The 24135-nt window shown below is 38.2% G+C and overlaps 2 protein-coding genes across 2 annotated transcripts in view; one reads left to right on the top strand and one right to left on the bottom strand.

The window, feature by feature from the left end:
• The window catches only part of Snx12 (sorting nexin 12), a 126412-nt gene that overhangs the window by 68362 nt on the left and 33915 nt on the right, over positions 1–24135 (bottom strand). The gene's annotated exons all lie outside the window — the stretch shown is intronic.
• LOC129674997 (metallothionein-1-like) lies at positions 13215–13492 on the top strand. Its single transcript, XM_055605061.1, has one exon. The coding sequence runs from the start codon at positions 13252–13254 to the stop codon at positions 13435–13437; it is 186 nt and encodes a 61-aa protein (XP_055461036.1). The 5' UTR covers positions 13215–13251; the 3' UTR covers positions 13438–13492.

Raw genomic sequence — 24135 nt, 5'->3', positions numbered from 1 at the left:
GTGTGTGTGTGTGGTTTGTGTAAGCGTGCTTGCAAATGTAGGTGCCTATGTAGACCAGAGGCACTGGATTCCCTGGAACTGGAGTTATAGTTGTAAGCTACCTGATGTGGCTGCTGGGATCTGAACTAGGGTTCTCTGGAAAAGTAGCAAGTGCTTTAACCAGTGAAGCATCTCTCTAGTCCCTTAAATTATATTTTTAAAATTAGCTTTAAAAGCACTTTCTTTCTTTTTTGTTTATTTTTCTCTTTTAATATATAAAATCACTTTATTCTAATTAGCTTACAAACAAAACCATCACACAGTTAGTTTAGTGAAACCACTCATACACTTCCCCAATCCCAAATTCTATAGATCTTAGTGAATTTCCGTACAGTTAGAATGGCCATTCTAAAGCAATGAAGCTTCACTTAGGATGCTACACATTCATTATTAATTTTCATTTATTTATCCACCATAACAAAATAAAAAAGTACAATGAAATTGAAACTAGAAAAAGAAGTTTCTATGATACTTTTTTCATACATATCTAGTTTTGAATTAATCCATCTCCCTCTGTTTCCCCCCTCCACTGCCATCCCCTCTTCCCCCACCCTCATCCCTATTTAAACTTTGAGCCCCCAATGGTTTCCCCCTTTACTGTAATATCATGTATTCTACTATCCTCTCCCTAAGTAAGGCCTCTTTCTATTGTCTACTCTCCTGACTTCTACAGATACTCCAAATTAAATACATAAATATAAAAATATGAAGATAGGCTCATATATGAGAAAGAACATGCAACATTTATATTGCTATGCCTGTTAACCCACTCAAAATGATTTTTCTAGTTCCAACCATTTTTCTGCAAATTTCATTTTTCTTTACAGCTGAATAAATTTCTGTTGTGTATGTACACCATATTTTCATTATGTATTCATCAGTTGATAGGCAACAAAGCTAATTCCATTTCCTGGCTATTATAAGTAGATAGAGCAGCAGTGAATCTGGATGTGTAAGTAACACTGTCAAAAAACATAAAGTCATTTGGGTGTATGCCCAGGTATATCTGAGTCATTTGGTAGTTCTATTTGTAGATTTTTGAGAAAGGTCCACACTGATTTTTACAATAATTTACACTCCCACCAACAGTGTATACCAACTCTTCCCTAAGAGTTCCCCCTTTCCTGAATCATTCCCAGAATTTGCTGTCATCTGTTTTTGTTCTGTTGTTTTATTTGATAATAGTCATTCTGACTGGGATGAAATGGAAGCTCAAAGCACTTTTAATTTACATTTCCCTGATGACACATCAGGGAAATGATGTTGTGTACATTTTAAAATGTTTATTGTCAACTTGTATTTCTTCTTTTGAGAACTCTCTTTCCGTTCCATATCCCCTACCCACCCCCTTTGTTTTTTTGAGACAAGATTTGCCCATGGAACCCTGGCTGTCCTGGAATTCTTTCTGTACACCAGGATGGTGAGATCCACTACCTGCTTCTGCCTCCCAATTACTGGGATTAAAGGCATGTGGCACCACCACTTGGCAGGCCGTTTTATTTTTAAATAGGTTGTTTTCTTTCTTGAGACAGGGTCTCATTGTATAGCACTGGCTGGCCTGGAACTCACTATATAGAACACAATGGCCTCGAACTCACAGACATTCCCCCTGCCGATGTATTCCAAGTACTGAGATCAAAGGCATGCACCACCATGTCAGGCTTGTTTGTTTTCTTGATGTTTAGTTTCTTGAGTTGTTTATTTTAGACACTAATTCTTTCTTGGATACATAGTTAGAAAATATTTTCTCCCATTCTGTATGTTGTCTCCACACTTGAGTGACAATTTCCTTTGGTGTTTAAAAGCTTTTTTTAAAGAAAAATATTAATTTCTACCATTTTAAATATGTGTGCATAGCTGTGTCCGTGTGTGTGTGTATGTGCTGGTGAGTGTAGGTACCCTTGGAGTCATAGCCACAGAAAGTCCTTACTATGCATGTATCTTGACACATACTCCCTAGGCTTCCTTCTAGAAATTTCAGGATTTGGGGCCTTTTGATGCAATCTTTGATCCTTTTCAAGTTGAATGTTATGTATGGTGAAAGATAAAAAAAAATAATCATTCTATGCGTCTACATGCAGCTATCCATTTTTCCCAGAATTATTTGTTGAAGAGGTTTTCTTTCTTTTCTTTCTCCAAGATCTAGTGGCTGTGGTTGTGTGGCCTTGTATCTGGATCCCCTAATTCATTCAGTTGATCCATATTTTTGTAAGATGTTTGATCTCACTGTGAACCCCAAAATTGTGAACTGTTTTTTGTTTGGGGTGGTTGAGCCCTACCACACACCTTTAATCCAAGAACTTCCTGTTTACTGTAAACAGGCAATTATGGTGTGGTTCTCACAGCCCTAGCACATGCCTTTAATCCAAGAGCTTTCTGTACACCAGATTTAATAAAGTTAAGCCTAGGCCAAGAGGTGGAGCAAGAAACCAGCTGATAGGGATTAAAGAGTAGGAGAGACTTTGAGTTGAAGGGTATTTAAGATATACGTAGAGAAGTAGAAAAGGCTTTTTAGCTTAAGCTCTGGCTTTAGCTTAAGCTTCAACTCCTCAGTTCTCTGGCTTTTTAGGCTTTCAGCTAGCAAACCTTTGGCCTTGGACTTTTTGGCCTTTTCCTTCTGGACTGTCAGTTGGGCTAGTGAGCCTTTTGGGTTTTTTCCATCCAGACCTGAAGGGAGAAGGAAGGTCAGCTGGGTGCTTTCCCTGCCTCTCTGAGCTAATAGGTTTTCACCCCAGCATCTGGCTCCCAAGTCTTCATTGGTAAAACAGAACAGTTGATATTTTCATTTTTTATTATAACAATACCATATGAATAACTTTGTGCCAGTATCATAATACTTTTTTTTTTTTTTTTACTATAGCCCTGTAGTAAAACTTGAAATCAGGTACAGTGATACCTCCAGCAGATACCAGATACCTCGTTGCTCAGGATTGCCTCAGCTATCTAGGGTTCTTTGCGCTTCATATTAATTTAAAAATGTTTATTTCTGTGAAGAATATCACTGGAATTAGGACTGGAGGTTGCACTGAATCTGTAAATTGGTTTTGGTAGGATGGTCACTTTCACAATATTAATTCTTCAAATCCATGAGCACGAGAGGTCTTTCCACTGTAGACCTCTTTCACATCCCTGGTTAGGTTTATTCCAAAGTATTTTCTATGTTATTGAGAATGGAATTATTTCCATTATTTCTTTCTCAGTATGTTTGTTATTGACAAAAGAAAGGTGCAATTTTGTACATTAATTTCTATCCTGCCACTTTGATGAGAGTATTTATCAATTCTAAGAGTTGCCTGGTGGTGTCTTTAGGGGATCTTAAGTATAGAATCGTATCATCTCCAAATTGAGTTATTTTGACTTCCTCCTTTCCTCAGTTCATCCCTTTTGTTTGCTTATCATATTATTGCGCTAGCAATGACTTTAAGCACTATATTGAATAAATGTAGAAAGAGTGAACTCCCTGTTTTGTTCCTGATCTTAACAGGAATGTTTGTGGTTTTCTCCATTTAATATGATGTTGGCTATATGTCTGTCACATATAGCCTTTATTATGTTGAGTTTTTTTTTTTTTAACATGAAGTGATGTTAGATTATGTCAAAAAAGCCTTTTCTAGGACTATCACGATGACAATGTGATTTCTGTTCTTGAGTTCATTTATGAAAATTTATGACATTTATCAATTTACATATATTGAACCATTCCTACATATATGGAATAAAGCCAAATTTATCATGGTAAATGCTCTTGGGGGAGGGAGTTGTTGTTAAAGACAAGGTCACCCTACATACCCCTGGCTGTCCTGAAACTCACCGTGTAGACTAGGCTGACCTTAAACTCACAGAGGTCCATCTGCTTCTGCCTCCTGAGTGCTGGGATTAAAGGCATGCACCACCATGCCTGGCCCACGAATAATCTTTTTTAATGTGTTTTTGAACTGTTTGGACAGAGTATCTCACTGAACTTGGAACTTACTAGTTCGGGTATATTGGCTAGCCAACAACGTTTTGAAAGAGTGCTAGAGATCCAAACTCAGGTCCCCATGTAAGCACTTTACCAACTAAGCTATCTCCCCAGCCACTAAAACATTTTAATAACATATTTTATTTAACAGAAAATGCCCCCATACAATGTAATTTTAACATAAAAGCAATATAAATAGCTACTTTCACATTTTAAAAGGTCTTTGAAATGTTCTGCATAATTTTAAAATACAAGCAATGTGGAAAAAAGGAATAAATTACTAATCTTGCATTCTTTCTTCTAAGTCACTGAAATGTTATATGTTTTCAAGAAAATACTTGCATATAAATTTATATTAGTTATTTTAATGTTTTTCTTCTAAATTGAGATAGAGCTTATCACTAAAAATATAAATAATAAAAAATTATTTTGCTATTTTTTAAGTCTTTTCTTTAAGTCTCTAAAGTAGTTTATAATTTCAATGAGTATGCAATAAGAACAAAATTAAGTTAAATTATTTCTTAAGTCAGTCTGAAATGTCATATTTTACCATTTCAGCCTGGAAATCATAAATATATTATTTTTTTTACATTTTTCTTTCTTACTGTATTTAAAATACAATCCTCACTTCAACAAGAGAACATTATACACAATTATCACTTGTTTTCCATTCTTTTTTGATACAAAGTAATTGAAATACAATAGTGATAGCATTTTAACATGTGATAAGAACAGTTTACATGCTTTTACTTTGTTTTAAATGCATATCATTCAACGTGTAAACAGTATAAGTTAGTGACTAGTGATTCTATATCCTTTATTGTTTACTCAGTCTTACATATAGAATGTATCTCTTATGCATTCTGGAGTGGCCAGATTCTAGGGCTTCATGATAGATAGGACAATTTAGTGGAAGAGCAAGTACACATGAAATGACCCATGCCATTAAAAAAGTACACAGGATGCACTAAAAGACAGAAGATGCCCAGATATTTTGGTTCTGTTGCTCTCTTTGTGGAGCGCCTGTCCTCTCCAAGTTCCACTATCTCTGGGCCCAGGGGTCTTTTCTGAGACTAATACTCCAATCAAGGACCATTCATGGATATAATCTAGAACCCCTGCACAGATATAGCCCATGGCGGCTCAGTCTCCAAGTGGGTTCCCTAGTAAGGGGCACAGGGACTCCCTCTGACATAAACTCAGTGGCTGGCTCTTTGATCACCTCCCCCTGAGGAAGGAGGGAGCCTTACCAGGCCACAGAGGAAGACAATACAGCCATTCCTGATGAGACCTGATAAGCTAGGGTCAGATGTTAGGGGAGGAGGACCTCCCTATCAGTGGACTTGGAAAGGGAAATGGGAGGAGATGTAGGAGGGAGGGAGTGTGGGATTAGGAAGGAATGAGGAGGGGGCTACAGCTGGGATACAAAGTGAATAAAGTATAATTAATATAAAAATAAAAATTAATTAAAAAAAACAGAAGATGCAAGAAAAGATGACTGGCTATCCAATTTTATCACCTACTCATTTCTTATTCTATACCTGTAGTTAGTTATAGCAATATATTTTCAGTTACAAGGCTGAAAGTATAGCATAGTGGTAGAATACTTACCTAGCATGTACAATATCTTGGGTTCCATCCTAATTATGGCAAAAAAAAAAGTATAGCCAAGTTCTAATGGTACATACCTTTAAGCACAGTAGAAGCAAAGGTAAACAGATCTTTATGAATTTGAAGCCAGCCTGGTCTACATAGAGAGTTTGAGGCCAACCAAGGCTACATAGTGAAACCCTGTCTAAATAAAGTAAAATAAATCATGTACACACATAATTTTCAGTTATATAAGTGGGTCATACTATCTTACCCAAGGAAGCCAGAGCAATTTAACATCTTCCAGAAATACTCTCCATAACCTTATGAACTTGGTAAATGCTTACTCATTCTCTAGGCCTCTATTTACTTTGTGTATATACAAATGATATCACTGCCTACTGAGGTGGTCCTCAATATAGAACAATGGCTCTTAGAGTCTGGTGAATAAAAGAAGTACTGATAAAAAAAAATCTTTGTGTCTCACACTCAAAATAAATCTGATTCAGTGACTAGAGAATTGATCTCATAAACAAGATTTATCGTGGTGATTTACACGAAGGTTAAAAAGCCTTTATGAGGTTTATGAACCCTAAAAATCTGTGTAAAAATATGTAAACGTGTGTGTATTTTTCTAGAAAGAGTTCATAATTCATATCATGTATGACCTCAAAAAAGTTTTAAAACTTACTGACCAAAAGGAGCAATAAAGCTAAGTACTGGAAGAGAAATATAAATAGGGTGCTGTGGGAGCACAGATAAGAAAGCAAATAAGTGTCCTGGGGAAGATAGGCAGCTTCACAGGAGAGTACCATGTTAGCAGGGTCTGATGAAGTGAGTATGAGTTCAACAAGCAGAAAAGAAAACTGGTATTCTACACAAGGAAATACTATACATAAATCACAGAGCTACAAAAGGAACACTTTACATTAAGCTTGGAATATTCGTGAGAAGGCACATGTGAACAACGAGAATAAAGACACTAGGACCTTGTCTGTCACATTGAAGAGTTTGAATTCTATAAGAAATAAAGAAGTAAGAGGGGCTAGAAAGATGGTGTTTAGCTATTAAGAGCGCATACTGCTATTGCAGAAGACCAGAATTCAGTTCCAGCACCCACATTGGGCATCTCATAACTGCCTGTAACTCCAGCTCTAGTGCACTTGGTACCTCTGGACTCTACAGCTATCTGCATTTGTACATACTCACATACACATACTTAAGCACACGCAATTATAAAAACAAATCTTTACAAATGAATGGTTTTAGTTTGAATTTTTTGTATGTATCTGTGTATTACTAGTTATGCCTGTACAACATTTTTTTTTGAGATGGGATTTCTCTGTGTAGCCTTGGCTGTCCTGGTACTTACTCTGTAGACCACCTTGAACTCATATCGGCCTGCCTCTGCCTCCCAGAGTGCTGGGATTAAAGGTGTGCACTACCACTGCCCAGCCCACAACACAATCTCTTATACATTGTATCATCTTTTCATCCCAAAAGTACTTTTAATTGAAATAAAATATACATGACATAAATTTTAACTTTTTAACCACTTGAAAATATATAATAACTTCTAGTTCAATCACAATGCTGTGCAACCACTACCACTATCTACTTCCAGAACACTTTTATCACCCAAAGAACCGCTCTGGCTATTAAGCAGCTATTTCCTATTAGTCACTGCTTATAACTCTTGGCAACCACTAATGTGAACTGTGTCCCTAAAAATTTGACTCCTGTAAATATTACAATGGAATCATAAAATTATGTTTTGTCTTTTTTCCCCATAAGACAGACATTTAGTTTATTTTGTAGCAATTATTACCTCTTTACTGGGTTATCCATATGATATATATCACACTTTGTGTATTGGTTTTTCAATAATATACATTGGCATTATTTCCTTTTTGGTGCTCTGATGAATAATTCTTCTATGAACACTTGTACATGGAAGTTTGTTTTGTTTTTGTTTGTTTGTTTGAGGAGCTGGAGCACCTGTGAGGAAAGCACTGTACTGATCTGCAGCCCCAGACCTTGTTTCTTTTGAGATGGGGGTATCATACTATGTAGTTCAGGCTGTCCTAGAACTTGTCATGAAGCCTACACTGATCTCATACTCACAATCCTCCTACCTCAATTTCCTGAATGCAAAGTTACAGCCCTGCACCACCATGCCCAGCTCACTGGAGAGATTTTAAAGCAAAGAACAAAACATCAGACAGGTTAACTACAGTGATACTAAAAAAGTAAGTGAGAATGGGAAAGGGAGGAGATGGCTTCTGTAAAAATCTAAGCAAGAACAGATAAGGATATGTAAATTTAAAAGATGCTACATTCACAAAACCAAAAAAGGAGAGAAAAATGACATTAAGTTCAACATCTAAATATACATACTGTATACATCTAGGAATATTTCTTTGATATTTTCCTTATGGTCTTATTAAATACTAGTTCATAACATTAAAAAAGAAGCTAGAGAAGATAAAAAAATTAATAGTATGTGTGAAATTCAAAATAAGAAATAAAGATAAGGAGCTGGAGAGACGGCTCTATGGTTAGGAACACTGGCTGCTCTTCCAGAGGACTCAGGTTTCATTCCTAGAACCAGCTTTGCAGCTCACAACCACCCATAACTCCAGTTATAGGGATTCTGACACCCTCTTCTCACCTCCACAGGCACTAGGCATGCATGTGGTACATTGACGTTCATGCAAGCAAATCTCTCATCCACATAAAATCAACCTGTTTTTAAAAATAATAATAATAAAGAAGACAAAGATAATAAGCCAAATATGATATTAGACTTTTGAGCTTAAAACAAACAAACAAACAAAAAACATAATCAGAGAAGGCTAAAGAGATGGCCCAGCTGTTAAAAGCATTTGCTGGTCTTGAAGAAAATATGGGTTTGATTCCCAGCACCTACATGGTGGTTCACAGCCATTCATAACTCCAGTTACAGGGGCTTCCATACCATTTTCTGATTTCCATAGGCACCAAGCAGGCACATAGTGTACATACATACATTCAGGCAAAACACATATAAAATAAAACGAATAAATCTTTTAAAAAGTAAAAGAAAACCAAAAAGAGGATTAAAACAATAATTGAAACTGAGAACATGGGATGGTACTTAAAGGTAGAGTATCAAATAGGTGTGGTGGCACATGCCTTCCCCAGCTCTTGGGAGGTGGAGACAAGAGAATCAGGAGTTCACAGTCATCTTTGTCCATACACCAAATTCAAGGACAGTCTCTGTCTTTAAAAACAAAACAAATATATAGCAGAAAGTAAAGAGATCCAAAAAGAAAGGAAAGGAACACAGTGGTTTGAGATTCTTGTCTACTAAGCACTGTAGCCACTGTGTGGTTTTAAGGGGAGGAGATGGAAGGGAGGGGAAATGAGGGAAGGGGAGGAAAGGAAGGATCCAGGCATGGTGGCACACACCTTTAATCCTAGCACTGGAGAAGGCAGAGGCTGGTGGATCTCTGTGTGTTCAAGGCCAGCCTGGTCTACAAACAGTTCCAGGAGAGCCAGGGCTGTTACACAGAGAAATGCTGTATTAAAAGGAGGGGGGAGGAAAAAAAAGCTTAATGTGAATATTTAGAAAGCAAAAGAGTCCAGTTGGTCCTTAGAAAGACTATACTGAGAATCTTTTTTGATACTGAAGATGAACTCAGAGCCTTGCTCAGGCAAAGCAGGTACTCTGTCTCTATATAATACCATGTGCACCTAAACTGAATCTTAAAAGAAAATACTCCAAGCTATTAGTACAGAAAACCCTTCATGTAGAGAATACAAATGAGACCAAAAAAAAAAAAGCAAAGACGGAAGTATCCTTTAAACATTTACCTTAGATTCCAACCTTTGCCTTTTCCTCCAGGTAATCAATAATCTCTCTAAGCAGTCTCACATGTCCCCATCCTCTTAACCTTCACCTAAATACTGGCCCATACTACATTTCTATTTTCTGCTTTCACCTCTCCAGAGCTTCAGATTGTCTTATTCTTATTTCTTCCGTGGTATCTCTAAATACGTCTTAAATCAAAATTATCATCACCATGCCCACAAATCTATCTGTTTCTATGGTAATCCTTACATCAGCTTGTGGCACCAGTTTCCTCCTAGGTAAAGCCAGAAACCCAGAAGCCATCATCTAGAATCTACTGGCAAGGATGTGGAGGAAAAGCAATGCTTAAACACTGTTAGTGAGAATACAATCCTGTATGGCCAGTGTGGAAAATAGTATGTATGCTTCTCCAAATATTTTAAAAATAGAACTGCCACATGATCCATTAGTACCTTTTACTACTGGGTACAGATTGAGAAGAACTGAAATCAGTATCCTCAAGAGATACCTTCATTCCTATGTTCACTGTGGCATTCTTCATTGTATCTAAGATGTAGAGTCACCAGAGTGTCCATCAGTGAATAAAAGGATAAAGAAAATATGCTGCTTATGTACATACTGGACTATTATTTAGATCTTTTAAGTTAAATCATTTTATTAGAGAAAAGACAGCCTGAACCTTCCATTCTTGTGGGTGAGGTGGCCTCAGAACCCAGATCCAGTGTAATCTGAGCCATTAGAGCAGTAACATGCACTCATGGACAATAAGAGTTTATTTAGCTTTTATGAAGAACAAAATCCTGTCATTTGCAATAACATAAATGAACCTCAAGGATATTACATGAAGTGAATTAAGCCAGGCACAGAAAGACAAACATAAGAAAAATACTGCATGTTCCCAATTAGATGTGGAATCTAAACATGTTGAATTCATAGAAGTAGAGTAAAATACATAAACTGGGATAGGTACATTGAGGAAGAGTTGGTCAAACAACAAAGAATAATATGTTGAAGCGATCTACTGTACATCTTGCTTACTTGCTCTTAATTGTATATTATACTATTGAAATTATCTAACTGGGCGTGGTAGTGCACACCTATAGTCCCAGTGGAGGGGAGGCAGATGCAGGCGAATCTCTTCAAGTTTAAGGCCAACCTGTTCTACAAGGTGGGTCCAGGATAGCCAAGACTACACAGAAAAACCCTGATCAAAAAAAAAAAAAAAAAATCAAACCAAAAGAAAGGAAAAGAAATTTCCATAACCAGATTTTAAAATAAATATGTGAGATAATGCACATGTTAATGGCCTGATTTAGCCTTTCACAACGAGACTCACCACAAATATAATCTTCACTTGTCAATTAAAAAATATAACCAGCTCAGCAGGTGAAGGCGCTTGTGCTACACCTGGTGACCTGAGTTCAATGTCCAGGAACCACATGATAAAAAGAAAGAACCAACTCCCACAAGCTGTCTGTCCTCTAACCCTCCACACTTGGGTGCATGCACTGGCGCGAGTGTACACACACACACGTACACACACACACACACACACACAGACACACACACACACACACACGGACAATCTAAAAAAAAAGAAGATAAAATAAAAAAAAATAATAGCTATGTTTCACTAAAACAAAATATACTTGAAGCCCTACAACACTCTTCCCAACAGCCACAGCATGGACACTCAGGTAAGAGAGTGTTGCCAAATATTTCCCTTGAGAAGAGATGAAACTACAGTCTTAAGGTCTCAACGATAAAGATATAATTCTACCAAAGTTCACCTGGGGAAAACAATGAGTTTATCAAACTTACTTACAGAACAATGGGTGAGGGATTGTACACAAGAGCATATTTAACCTTAAAGTAACCACTCTGGAAGGTCTGTACCCAACAGGAATTTTGGCTTCCCCATGGCTGGGTAAATGAAACATACTCCTCTTATCCTTCCTCACCTATATACTTAAACCCAGATATTCTCAACCTGTGAGTATGGTTAGGGTTCGTCACACCATGAGGAACTGCATTAAAGGGTCACAGCATTAGGAAGGTTAAGAGGCATTGTGTTAGTCCCTCTCAGAGACCCTGAGGCCAGATGCAATTGGGCAGAATTGCTTACAGCTGATGGGGAGATTCAATGAATCTCCCTGACCCCTCCTTCCAAGAGTGACCATCTAGGCAACAAGCTTACCTGTGATGATCTTTGGTGAGCAAGCCCAGTTGAACTCCTGAAGGTGGCTGCAGTTTGGCTCAGTCTAGTCCTGTACAACACAAGCAGAGAAATCCCCAACAGTCCTAGCCCTTACTTTCACATCTTCCCCTTTGTCATTCATTGCCTATAACTTTACAGTGCTTTCAATTTCACCTAAAACCAGAAAATCAATCAGCAATACTGACCTACCCTTTTATTAGAGTAGGACAGATTGATGACAACTGTAGTGGGTTGAAAACTGAATAACTAAAGATGGAGAAGGTAAACTTAGATATCCAATATTCATAGGTTTTGTTGGTTGGTTTGGTTCAGCTCCATTTTTTTATTTGTTTGTTTGTTTGTTTGTTTTGGATTTGTTTATTGCTTTTTAAGACAAAGTCCAGGCTACCTTAAAACTCACTATGTAGCCCAGGCTGGCCTTAAAATTGGGGCAATCTTCCTGCCACAGTCTCCTGAGTGCTGGAATTATAGACATGTACCATCATAATTGGCTATTAATGTTTGATAAATGTATTTTTTAATGAAAGTGGAAAAATGAATGAAATCATATTTTAAGAAAATGCAGATTTTTAGAACTGAAGAGATGGTTCAGTAGTTAAGAGCATCGGCTGCTCTTTCATGTTCTGTTCCTAGTATCCATATAGCAGCTCACAACCATCTGTAGCTCCAGTTTCAAGGGACCCAATGCCCTCTTCTAGATCCTGTGGACATCAGGCACACACATGGTGTATGTGTCCACACATGGACATACATACAGGAAAAACATGAAAACACACGAAATAAAATTAAAATAAAAACTTAAAAAAGAAAAGGCAGGTTTTCTGTTTCTGCACTGTGGGCTTGAGTATATTTGCATATATGTAGATATAGGGAAAAGCAACAATAAAGAGGAAGAAAGTAAAAATAAAATAGAAGGGTCTAGGGAGATGTCTCAGGATAAAGCACTTGTCACATAAGCATGAAGACCACAGTTCAAATACCCAGAGTCTGTGTAAAGCCAAACATGGTAGCACACATGTGTAATCCCAGCACATCTACAATGATATGAGAGAAGGAGACAAGAGAATTCCTTGAAATTCATGGGGTACATATGCAGTGGTTAAAAACACAACAAATTAAAAAATTAAAAAAACAGGAGACCATCTCCAACAAGGTGGAAGGTGAGGACCAATACCCAAGGTTGTCCTCCGGCCTCGATACATATGTGTGGCACATGTGCTGACACTCACACATGGCAAAGTATGGTGACACATGCTTTTAACCCTATTACTAAGGAAGTAGAAGCAAGTTTACAAGTTTAATGCTAGCCTCAATTACATAGTGTGTTTAAGGTCAGCCTCTGTTACATGAGACCCTTCCTTTAAAAAAAAGGTAACAAAAATATCCTTCTGGTACTGGAAATGTGGTAGAGACTGTACTTAATATACAAGTGATCTCAAGTTCAAGACACAACATAAAAGAATATTACCATATAAAGGATCTAATTTCTTATAGACTCAAGAAACAATTCTGACCAAGACTTCCAGCCTCCTCCTGACTGCCTGTTGTCTCCTGCCGTGTTCTGTAGCTCCAACTTCACCAGATCTCAGAATGGACCCCAACTGCTCCTGCTCCACCGGCAGCTCCTGCACCTGCTCCAGCTCCTGTGTCTGTAAGAACTGCAAATGCACCTCCTGCAAGAAGAGCTACTGCTCCTGCTGCCCTGTGGGCTGCTCCAAGTATGTCCAGGGCTGTGTGTGCAAGGGCCAGTCAGACAAGTGCACATGCTGTGCCTGATGTTAGGACACGGCTGCTCCCACGTGTAAATAGTAGTGCTGGATCACCCCAGAGCTTTTCATACGGCTTCATCATGTTTACCAACCTTCCTTTTCTACGAATTGTGTGAACAATAAAAGCCCATTTGGTTCTAAAAAGAAAAAAAAAGAAAGAAAGAAGGAAGGAAGGAAGGAGAGAGAGAGAAAGAAAGAAAGAAAGAAAGAAAGAAAGAAAGAAAGAAAGAAAGAAAGAAAGAAAGAAAGAAAGAAAGAAAGAAAGAAACAATTCTGATTACCTTCCTTCAAATGGGACAAGATGGTACTAACTGTAGGCTGGTGTGTAAGAGGTTCTGACCCTGAAACTTCTGCAACTGCTCCAACAAGAGATGCCTATTTGTGTATCTGCCTGTGAGTAGTCTATCACTCAAGAGTTGTTCACAGTTCACAGTTCTTTCCACAGCCCAATGACTGTGGCAACGTATTGAGCCCTGAGTATGTGGAAGGGAACCTTCTATGAGATTTCCATGCTTTTTTTTATATAATTCTTATGACAACTATATAAGCATTATTAATGTACTTAATAGAAAAAGAAACTGAGGTAATTTTGCCTAAATCTTAAAGACGTAATTACCATCTCTACATAGCTAACATTTCAAAGAGAAAAGAAGACTCCGTTATAATTATCAACTTCTGCCCATTTTTACTTCAAAGTGTATTTCCTTTCTACTTAACCTTGCCTTCATAGATATTTTTATTACTATTCAGCCTAGTTTTCTTCATTCTTGAAGTCCAGCCAGATTTCAAAACAGACTTTGTTCTCCCAGTTCTCCCAGTTTTTACATTGAATACCACTCTGCTGGATTCCAGCACAGCCCTCATGCCCTCTCCCTCTGTTTGTATCGCAGGCCTTAACTTCTCCTCCAGGGCCTAAGGTTCCTATCTATATTTTCCCATTTTTTCTCTATTTGCTTTTTTTTTTCTTTCTCATTGTTTTTAGAGAGCCAGATCCTATATAATTAGTCCATCCAGACCACTCACCTGGCGCCACCAGATCAACACAGATTGCCTCACACACTGGAATTCTAACTTCCCAAGAGCTCAGTATCACAAGTCACAGAGAAGAGAGGAATACATAAGCAACAGATTTTTGTTATCTCTTTTCTGGTGGCTGTTAAAATAAAGAATAAATATGACATCAATAAGGGTAACTATCAAATGCCTCCATGGTGTTTCAAAGTAGAATTCAATTTGAAAAGACTACAACATGGCAATAGTTGTTCTGCTGTTGTCAACCAGTATCAACTATACAGTATTAATAGAGAAAAATACAGAAAGTCACAAAGCTCTTTCCCAGAAAACCAACTGCCCTCACGCTCTCTATTGCTAACAGTCATGCACCTCAGTATCAAATTATTCCATTGTTCACCCAGCCTATAATCAATGGTTGCACGGACAGAAGAGATATTAGATTACCATTGTGGCAATTTATCATCTTAAGGTTTTCATAGCTAGCGCGCTACATCTGTCTCATCATTTCTTTACATTTGGTCTTCTTAACCTCTAGCTGTGTACCTTAAACACATATTAACACCATCATAGAAAATACAGTTAGGGCAACCCTACACACTGCAGCAGTTCCTACACAGCCCTCTATATATTGTGAGTTGCAAACAGCCCTGGGAAAAGAACAGTAAAAACACTATTCCAAAATGTCAATATATTTTAAAGCTCTAATTTTCAAATTAAAATAGATCAAAATTCATAGGTCACAGGGACACAATCTAGGAATAAACTATTTTATAGTGGACTTAATTCTTGCCAAAATTATATTAATTTTATGTTAGCATTAATAACATCAGTTATATATCACTTTTTCTTACACATGATAGCACATGCCTGTAATCCCAGTACTCATGAGGCTGAGGCAAAAAGATCACCCACAAGTCTGAAGCTAACCATAACCTGAGTATTAGGCCAGCATAGGCTACAAAGACCTTGCCTCAAAATTGTGGGCATGTGTATGTGTGTGTATACATAGGTGTTCATGCTGGGAATTGAACTCCAGGTCCCATACATACTAGCCACATATTCTAAAGCTAAACTACACCCCTAGCTCTTAATTTGACATTTGAAATAATCATTGTCTTCCAAAGTTGTCAAATTACTCTGCAGCCACCAACCAACATCAGTAATTTTCCTGAGCTATAAATAAAACAGTTTTAAAATGTCCTTACTATACCATGTGTATAACAGTGTTTTGTTTTGTTTTTTGTTTTGTTTTTTGAGACAGGATTTCTCTGTGTAGCCCTGGCTGTCCTAGAACTCACTCTGTAGATCAGCCTGGCTTTGAACTCAGACATCTGCCTGCCTCTGCCTCCGAGTGCTGGGACTGAAGGTGTGCGCTGCCACTACCTAACCATAACAATGTTTTAACAATAATTAATTTAGTTATATCTTAAACTCAAACCAATTACATAGTTTAATATTATTTTTTTATAATATATCTAACTGTGCCCTATACTTGGGGGCGGGAGAAAACAAACTATCCACTGTTTCCTAATGATAGTTGGCCTTTGGTCATTTCCATCCATTCAGCCTCTCTTCTTAATTCTACTCTGTCATCCCAAAGTATGTTGTTGCCCTTGCAAAGCTCTTAACTTGAGGCTTTTCACTTTCCTTTCCTCATCCTGCCATATAAGTTAAGATCAGACTAGTATTTTTATATTTTCCCTCACTGAATCCCCAAAGTCTTATTTTACCATTTTAGCTCATAGCCTCTGTTTCTTTGATGTTCATACTACGCAATTACAGCACTCTCTAAGTGTTAAATGACCTCCAGAACTTCCCCTATATTCACTGCTGACTTTGGGACCAATTGCTTTCCTTCCATCTTCTAGTTCCTAAAAATTTTCATTATCCCCCTTGATGATCTAACATCTAAATTTTACAACTCCTAGGCATAGCAGTGTCTAATGTATTCATGATCATTCTGTTCTTGATTATTGATTATTGATTTCTGTAGTAACAGATAGTGCATTCTCAGAACTTCTTTTCTGCCTACCTCTCCTATACCTTACATCCCCTAAATTTAACTTCCTCAGGGCTTAATTCACTAACCCTTTTGTCTCCCCTCCCCCAACTAGGGCTGGGATTACAGGCATGCACCTAGTTCCCCTCTTACCTAGTCTCTGTAAGCCTGGGCTGACCTTAAACATGGATCTTCCTGTCTCAGCCTCCCAAGCAGTTGCCATTACAGGTCTGCAGTACTGGGCCAACAGCAACTAACTTATTCTACAGTTAGACCTCATTTCTTCTTTTACCTAGTAAAGACTCCATAGGCAGTGGGACTTTAGTCTCTTTCCCACCATACCATGTCAACCCCCATCCAAAAGTATTATCCTTTGCTACAAACTACAAAGTACTGATAAGTGAAATCTTCTACTTGTAGCTACCAGTTTTCCCTCCATACAATCCATCCTTCATTGCTATCAAAATGATCTTTTTCTGGGACTGATGAGATGGATCAGTACAAAGGTGTTTGCCAGAAAACCTGATGACACAGGTATAATACTCAGGACTCACATGGTGGGGAAAAAATGAAAGTAATCTTCCTGAAAGTAATCTTCCAACCACCACACACAGGCCATAGCATGCGCGCGCGCGCGCGCGCGCACACACACACACACACACACACACACTAAACATAAATCTAAATTTTTTTAAATTATCTTTTTTTAAAAACTGATAAAATTATGTATTTATGGTATACAATATGATGTTTTGAAATATCATGGAATGTAGACTGGATAAATCAAGCTAATTACCATGGCATTATCTCACATATTTATCATTTTTTCAGTAAGAACACTTAAGAACTCTCTTTCAAAACATAGATTAGGCAGGAATCCTGGAACTGTGAAAATCCTGTTCCTGAAAAATGATAAAGCTATACAAATTTGTGGGAAAACAATTCTTTTAAGACCTAAAAACATATCAATATTAAATTAATAAATGTTTTAGAGGATCTATGAATCCTTATGTTTTAAAAAGGTGAGACTATAGTGTTTTTAGCCAAAGACAGTTCCCATCTCCTTCTCCAGGTCCCTGAAGAAAACTGTACAAGAACAAGGCAGGGCAAGCCATCTCAAAACCCAGAAACTTGGTTGCAGAGGGGAATTACATGACCAGGATAATCACAAACTGTCCCATTCCCAGGGGAATTAAAAAAAACAGCAAACTCAGTGTCCTATAATAAGAAAAAGCAAACATCACAATTACCTGCAGTCACAATACTGGTTGAAATAAGCAAAAGAAGAGCCTGACCAAAGTCTGACACAGGAATCCAGAAAACAAACCAACTAACTTGTAAGACTCCTCGATTCCCTGGTGATCTGGAAAGCTGTGTGCATAATGCCAGGCTGTACTCAGCTTGGAACACTAAAAAGAAACCTCATATCTGCATTTTCCTGACAGAATAAGAGTTGCCCAGACACAGAGGAGACATAACAAAAAGAGACTTTGAGTATGTTCTCAATCCATGTACTATCTCATCAAAAAACAATGGAAGACACCTTGGCCCAAGGTATTCAAGAACAACTTCTAACCAATCATTGGCTATCCTGACATAAATTAGGTTTAGAAGTGAAACTAGGTTTAGAAGTAAAAAATAACTGGGGCTGGAAAGATATGGCTTAGCAGTTAAGAGCATTGGCTGCTCTTCCAGAGGACCTAGGTTCAATTCTCAGCACCCACATGGCAGCTCAAAATTGTCTGTAACTCCAGTTCTAGGAAATCCAACACCCTTGAACAGACACACATGCAGGCAAAACATCAATGTATGTAAAAAAAACTAAAATAAATTAATAATTTATATCTTTAAAAATATTAAATGAAACAGAGGGTGTATGGGTGGAACTCAGAGGTAGAATACATGTTTAGCATATATGTGGCTTTGGGTTCAGTCTCAACTAAAAAATAAATGCCCAAACTGGGGCTGGGCAGTGGTGGCTCATGCTTGTAATCCTAGCACTCAGGAGGCAAAGGCAAGCAGATCTCTGTGAATTTGAAGCCAGCCTGTTCTACAGACTGAGTTCCAGGACTGCCAGGGGTACAGAGAGAAACCCTGTCTCAAAAACCATCAAGAATACCCAAGCTGAAACATATCCACACACTTTAAGAAAAAAAAAAATGGTGCAGAATTCAGGCAAAGCACTAAACAAATTTTTAACAACCACAATTTCTGGTAGTAGGTATCAAAATTGTAGTTTCTTTTCTAAAATGCTGTGCACCCAACTAGAATCTGTATCATTTAAAAGATATGTGATAAGCAAGTATTGACCAGGATATAAAAAACTGACATTCTCATTTCCAGATAACAAAAATGTGAATTGGTATGATTGCTTTTAAAACAATGTTGTAGGCTTTCAAAACGTAAATCATAGTCAGGCTGGAGAGATGGCTCAGTAATTAGGACTACAGGCTGATCTTGCAGAGGACCCAGGTTCAATCCCCATAAGCCCATAACCCCACAACCATCTATAACTCTAGTTCCAAAGGATACAATGTCCTTTTCTGAATTCTGCCAGCACCAGACACACAAATGGTGCACAGACATACAATCAGGCAAAATACCAAAACAGAAAAGATAAAAATAAACATTTTAATGAAAAAATTAAAACTAACCTATAAGATCACAAACTGGAAGCAAACCATAACGTCCATTAACTGATTAATAAAATATAGTATAAGTCAGGGTTATTGGGATGGCTTGTAGGTAAAATCCCTTAGTATGTAAACCTGGCAAACTGAATTTTATCCCCAGAACCCACCTAAATGTAGAAGGAGAAAACTGGCTCTGTCATACATGTACCTTGGCACAAATGAACATATACCAAATAATAATAATAATTTAAATATATATAGAACAACCATAGATAAAACATTATTCATCCATAAGAACAAATGGTGTACTGATATAGGAGAGCTGAACTTTGAAAACATTATCCTACATGAAAGAAACTAGATACAAAAGACCACACGTTATATGATTACATTTATTAGAAACTGCATTTACATTTACACAATGTACTGCAGCAATTAAAAACAAGGAAATCATGAAATTTGCAGGCAAATGGTGGGATCTAGAAAAGATCATCCTGAGTGAGCTATCCCACCCAGAAGCAGAAAGACACACATGGTATATACACACTTATAAGCAGATTTTAGTCAGATAGTACAGGATAGACATACTACAATGCACAGACCCCAAGAAGATAAGTCCTATGGACATCTTAGGGTTCATGTGGGCCCATTAGTTAGGGATGTGGGGGATATTTCTGACATGGACTATGTTGCCTGCATTTTGATCACTTCCCCCTGATGGGACTTTTCTACCAGGCCACAGGGAAGGAAGACAAACCCAGTCCTTTATATGAATAGGTGAGGTGGGGTGTCTGGGTAGGGAGGCTCCCCTATTCTGAGGAATAGGGGACAGGATGCAGGGGGGAGGGTGGGGCTAGAAAGAGAAGAGGGAGTGGCTGCCTGTGACTGAGATGTAAGTTGAATTAAGAAAAAAAAAAGAAATCATCACAATAAGCAAGTCAAGAGGAGCACAAAGTAAATTATTGGCTTCTAGAGACTGGAGGGAGATGAGAATTCTGTGATAATTCATGTGGTTTCTTTTTATTGTGAAAATGTTCAGCAACCAGTGTTGGGCATAGAGGTAGAAGGGGAAAGCAGGAGAATCACTTTAAGGTCAAGGCTAGCTGGTCTACAGAGCAAGTTCCTGGCAGGCAGGGCTGCAACGTGAGATTCTTTTGCAAAAAGAAAGGAGGGAAGGAACGAAAGAAAAAAGTAAGGGAAAATACTCTGAAATTAGATGGTGGTGATTATTGTATAATCTTATGAATATATTAAAACTTGATGAGTTCTATAATTTTTTTGGCGGGGGGGAGGAGGGTTTGAGACAGGGTTTCTCTGTGTAGCCTAGGCTGTCCTGGAACTCGCTCTATAGATCAGGCTGTCCTCAAACTCACAGAGATCTGCCTGCCTCTGCCTCCTCAGTGTTGGGAATAAAGGTGTGTGCCACCACCACCCACCTGAGTTCTATACTTTTTAAAACTATTATTGATCATTTGGGAATTTTATATCATGCACCCTAATCATGCTCATATCTCAGTCCTCCCATGTTCACCCTCCTTCCCTGCCCCCCAAAAAAGGAAAGAAAAAAAAAGTCCATTTTGTGTTGTCCATATGTTCACTGGAGCATGGTCACATTTCTAGTGGACAGTCCCCCAAGGGAAGGTGAGTCTTTCTCAACCTGGACCCCCACCAGAGTCACAGAGAGACTCATTTCAGCTCACTTTCTAGTTTTTATTCAGAAGAAGATTCCAGCTGACGGAATGCCCCATGCCATATTTAAGGTGGGTCCTCCCACTTCAACTAACCTAATCTAGACAATCTCTCAGACACACCCAAATATTGTTCCATGGTGATTACAAACCTAACCAAGTCGATCATCAAAATTAACTGTCACATGTGACAAGCACTTTATGACTGAGCTATTGCCTAGCCCCAGAATTATTAATTTTTAAGATAGCACTGTGACAAAGTGGTCATATGCAACAATATTTGCATATTTTAGGCATGCTTACTGACCATTCAGAGATAAAAACAGCATGGTGTCTAGAATTTACTTTGAAGACACTTCAACAAGCTGGGCTTGATGGCACTTACATGTTAGTCCTGGCACTTGGAAGGGTAAGACAGGAGAATTAAGAGCTCAAGGTCATCCTTTTCTATTTACCAAGTTCAGGGCCAACCTTGGCTTGAGGCCCTGTCTCATATCTTTGAAATGAAAAACTGGGCTGGGCACAGTGGCGCTTGGCAGGCCAAGGCAAGAGGGAAGAAGGAGAGAAGGAGGAGAGAGGAGAGAAGGAGATAGGAGAAGATGGGAGGGAGGAAAGGGAAGGGGGATAGCTGAAACAGAACGAGCAAATGTTTTATAATTATTGAATGTAATCCATGAGAATGTGGGGATTCGCTATAATATTGTCTTACTTACAAAGAATATTAAGACATGTTTAAATTACATTAAAATGCACAAATGTAACTATGGAACTTGCAAGCATAAAAGTTTTTCAAATGGTTCTATAAGATCCATAGAGAAAAATACCTAAACTACAGCCTATTCTATGAAGTCTTACACTCCCTAGATTCTGGCATTAAGCCTCCTATTTAATAGTTACATGCCTCTATACCTGCTGGTGTCTCTGTCTTTGCTACCACCTTCTTGTTGTAAGTGTTTGGCCTAGGAAGTGTTTTGAGGTTTATCATTTAGACTTCAACATGATCTCTTTAGTGAAGCCTTTCTTGATCTCCAGTATTCAGTCTATTTTGATTTTGCTCTTTATTTCACAGAGACTCTTGATTCATGTCTATAGCCCCAAAGTCTTTGTCTGAACTTTAACTCATGTGCCCAGGGCCTCTGTTACTAGGACTCCTAAAAACATAACCTCTAGTTTTTCAACGACTCTCACTGTCCCATTTCATACAGACTTCTATCACTGGTTTAAGAGACACATATTATGAGGAGGCATTCATTCTATGGTTGAGTTAAGTACAGGGTCAACACTACGGATAAGTTGATTTCTTCATGCTAGCTCCAATCCTACTCCTTCCTCATACCTACTGCCCCAGTGAGAACATTTGTTCTTCCTCCTTCTTCTTGTCTTCTACTACCTTGGCTCAGTTGATTCCACTTACTCACATGCACTTCCTTCGTTTATATCGGGTTATGTGCCTCTCTCCATTTGTGAGCCAAAGATTATCCTGATCATGGGTCTCAGCCGCTGAATATAAAAAGTGCTGAAAATAGCCTAAATCTGTAGTGGAATCAGACATAAGAACAGTGCCATCAAACTCTGAAAGCCCTTAAAGACACTCAGCATATCACTTCAAATCACCCTAAGAATTCAACCACTTCTTTCTCTAATTAAGACTGCTTTTCTCTCAAGAGCTAGCACTCAAGTTAAACTTTAAAATTCAGACTTCCCATGTTTAATAACTAATATTTCAAAAGTAGTTTTGATTTTTATAACTTACTGTAGCGTTTCACTTAACCTGTGGGATTAAGGAGGCATTTGTCTGCTATTCTGCGAGTATAACCACCACTTACAAGTGCTTTCTCTGACAAATTTGTCCAAGGCTCTGAATTACAAATTTAAATAAATGTTTAAAAACATAATCACAAAAGAATTAAACATTTACCTTGACATTACTGTACACACTGTTATTTTAAGCAATCGAACCAGTAACAGAAAACTGAACCAGTAACAGATAACTCTTTACAAGCACATTTCAGCTAATATATGTAGAAGGAGGAAAAGAACTAAAAGGATCACCATTTGGAAGCACCTTATGTAATAAATGATTCCAATAATGATGACTAAGGGATGATAAAACCAGTAGGAGAGACACAGTGAAGGATGTTTAAATGGAAGGATTAAACTGTCAACCTGCACTCACTGCTGAATCAGAACATCAATAAAAGTGGAAAAAACAGATTTTGGAATAGCATGTGTGAAAGCTTGGATTACACAAAAAGAGGGCAAAGCAAGTACTCCAAGAAGGTAAAATGACATACAGAATTTGGCATAAAGAGTAATACTGAGTGACAGTGATGTGGAAGCAAGATATAGGGCTTTGTAAGCCACTTATAGAGCTATGTAGAACCAGCCATGGTTCCTTACACCTGTGATCTCAGTAGCACTCAGCTACGTAAAAACCAAGACGTAAAGGATAGATTTGTGCTACCACAGCAACTGACAGGATAATGGTTGGTGAGCCAAGCTAGCTAATCCCTGACACATAATTACCTGAACTATATGACAATGTATTTATTGGACTATAAAAGAAAACAAAGCTATCTAGGACCAGTGCCAGGCCATATATACATGGTTATCACTTGAGGCAAGTAGGCACACTCAACAGGACAAACGGTTGGTTTGCAGCCGGCCTCAGTGGCACATGCCTATAAATCCCAGCACTGAGGGAGGCAGAGGCAGAAGGATCTCTGTGGGTTTGAGGCCAGCCTACTCTACAAAGCAAGTTCAAGACAGCCAAGACTACACAGAGAAACCCTGTTTTGAAAAACCATAAACAAACAAACAAATAAGAGATGGTTTGGTTTGTAAACATTTTTTAAATAAAGGAAGACAGGGCTGGAGAGATGGTTTAGTGGTTTAAGAGTCTATACTGCTCTTGTAAAGGACAAGGGTTTGGTTCCCAGCACCCACATGGCAACAGGGCTGGCTAGTTTTATGTTAACTTCTGACACAAACTCAAGTCTTTTGAGAAGAGGGACCTTCAATTGAGAAAATGCCCCCACAAGGTTGGCCTGTAGGCAAGCCTTTGGGGCATTTTCTTCATCAATGATTGATGTGGGAATGTGCAGCCCATTATAAGCAGTGCAACCCCTGGACAAGTGGTCCTAGGTTTTATTTAAAAAAAAATCATTCTAAGCAAGCCGTGAGGATTAAGACAGCAATCAACACTCCTCCAAGGCCTCTGCTTTAGTTGCTGCCTCCAGCTTTCTGCCCTGAGTTCTCTTCATGATGAACTATACAAGTTGAATTAAACCCTTTCCTTCCAAGTTGCTTTTGGTCATGATGATTTGTGTGTGTGTGTGTGTGTGTGTGTGTGTGTGTGTGTGTGTGTGTGT

Source organism: Psammomys obesus, unplaced genomic scaffold, assembly GCF_907164565.1.
Source record: "Psammomys obesus unplaced genomic scaffold, mPsaObe1.curated_primary_1811, whole genome shotgun sequence".
Classification (NCBI taxonomy): domain Eukaryota; kingdom Metazoa; phylum Chordata; class Mammalia; order Rodentia; family Muridae; genus Psammomys; species Psammomys obesus.
Note: the sequence above shows the minus strand (reverse complement) of the source record. Positions and strands in the feature narration are given on the sequence as shown.

Coding starts and splice junctions, on each gene's coding strand:
- LOC129674997 (XM_055605061.1), top strand. CDS start 13,252: ATGGACCCCAACTGCTCCTGCTCCACCGGCAGCTCCTGCACCTGCTCC.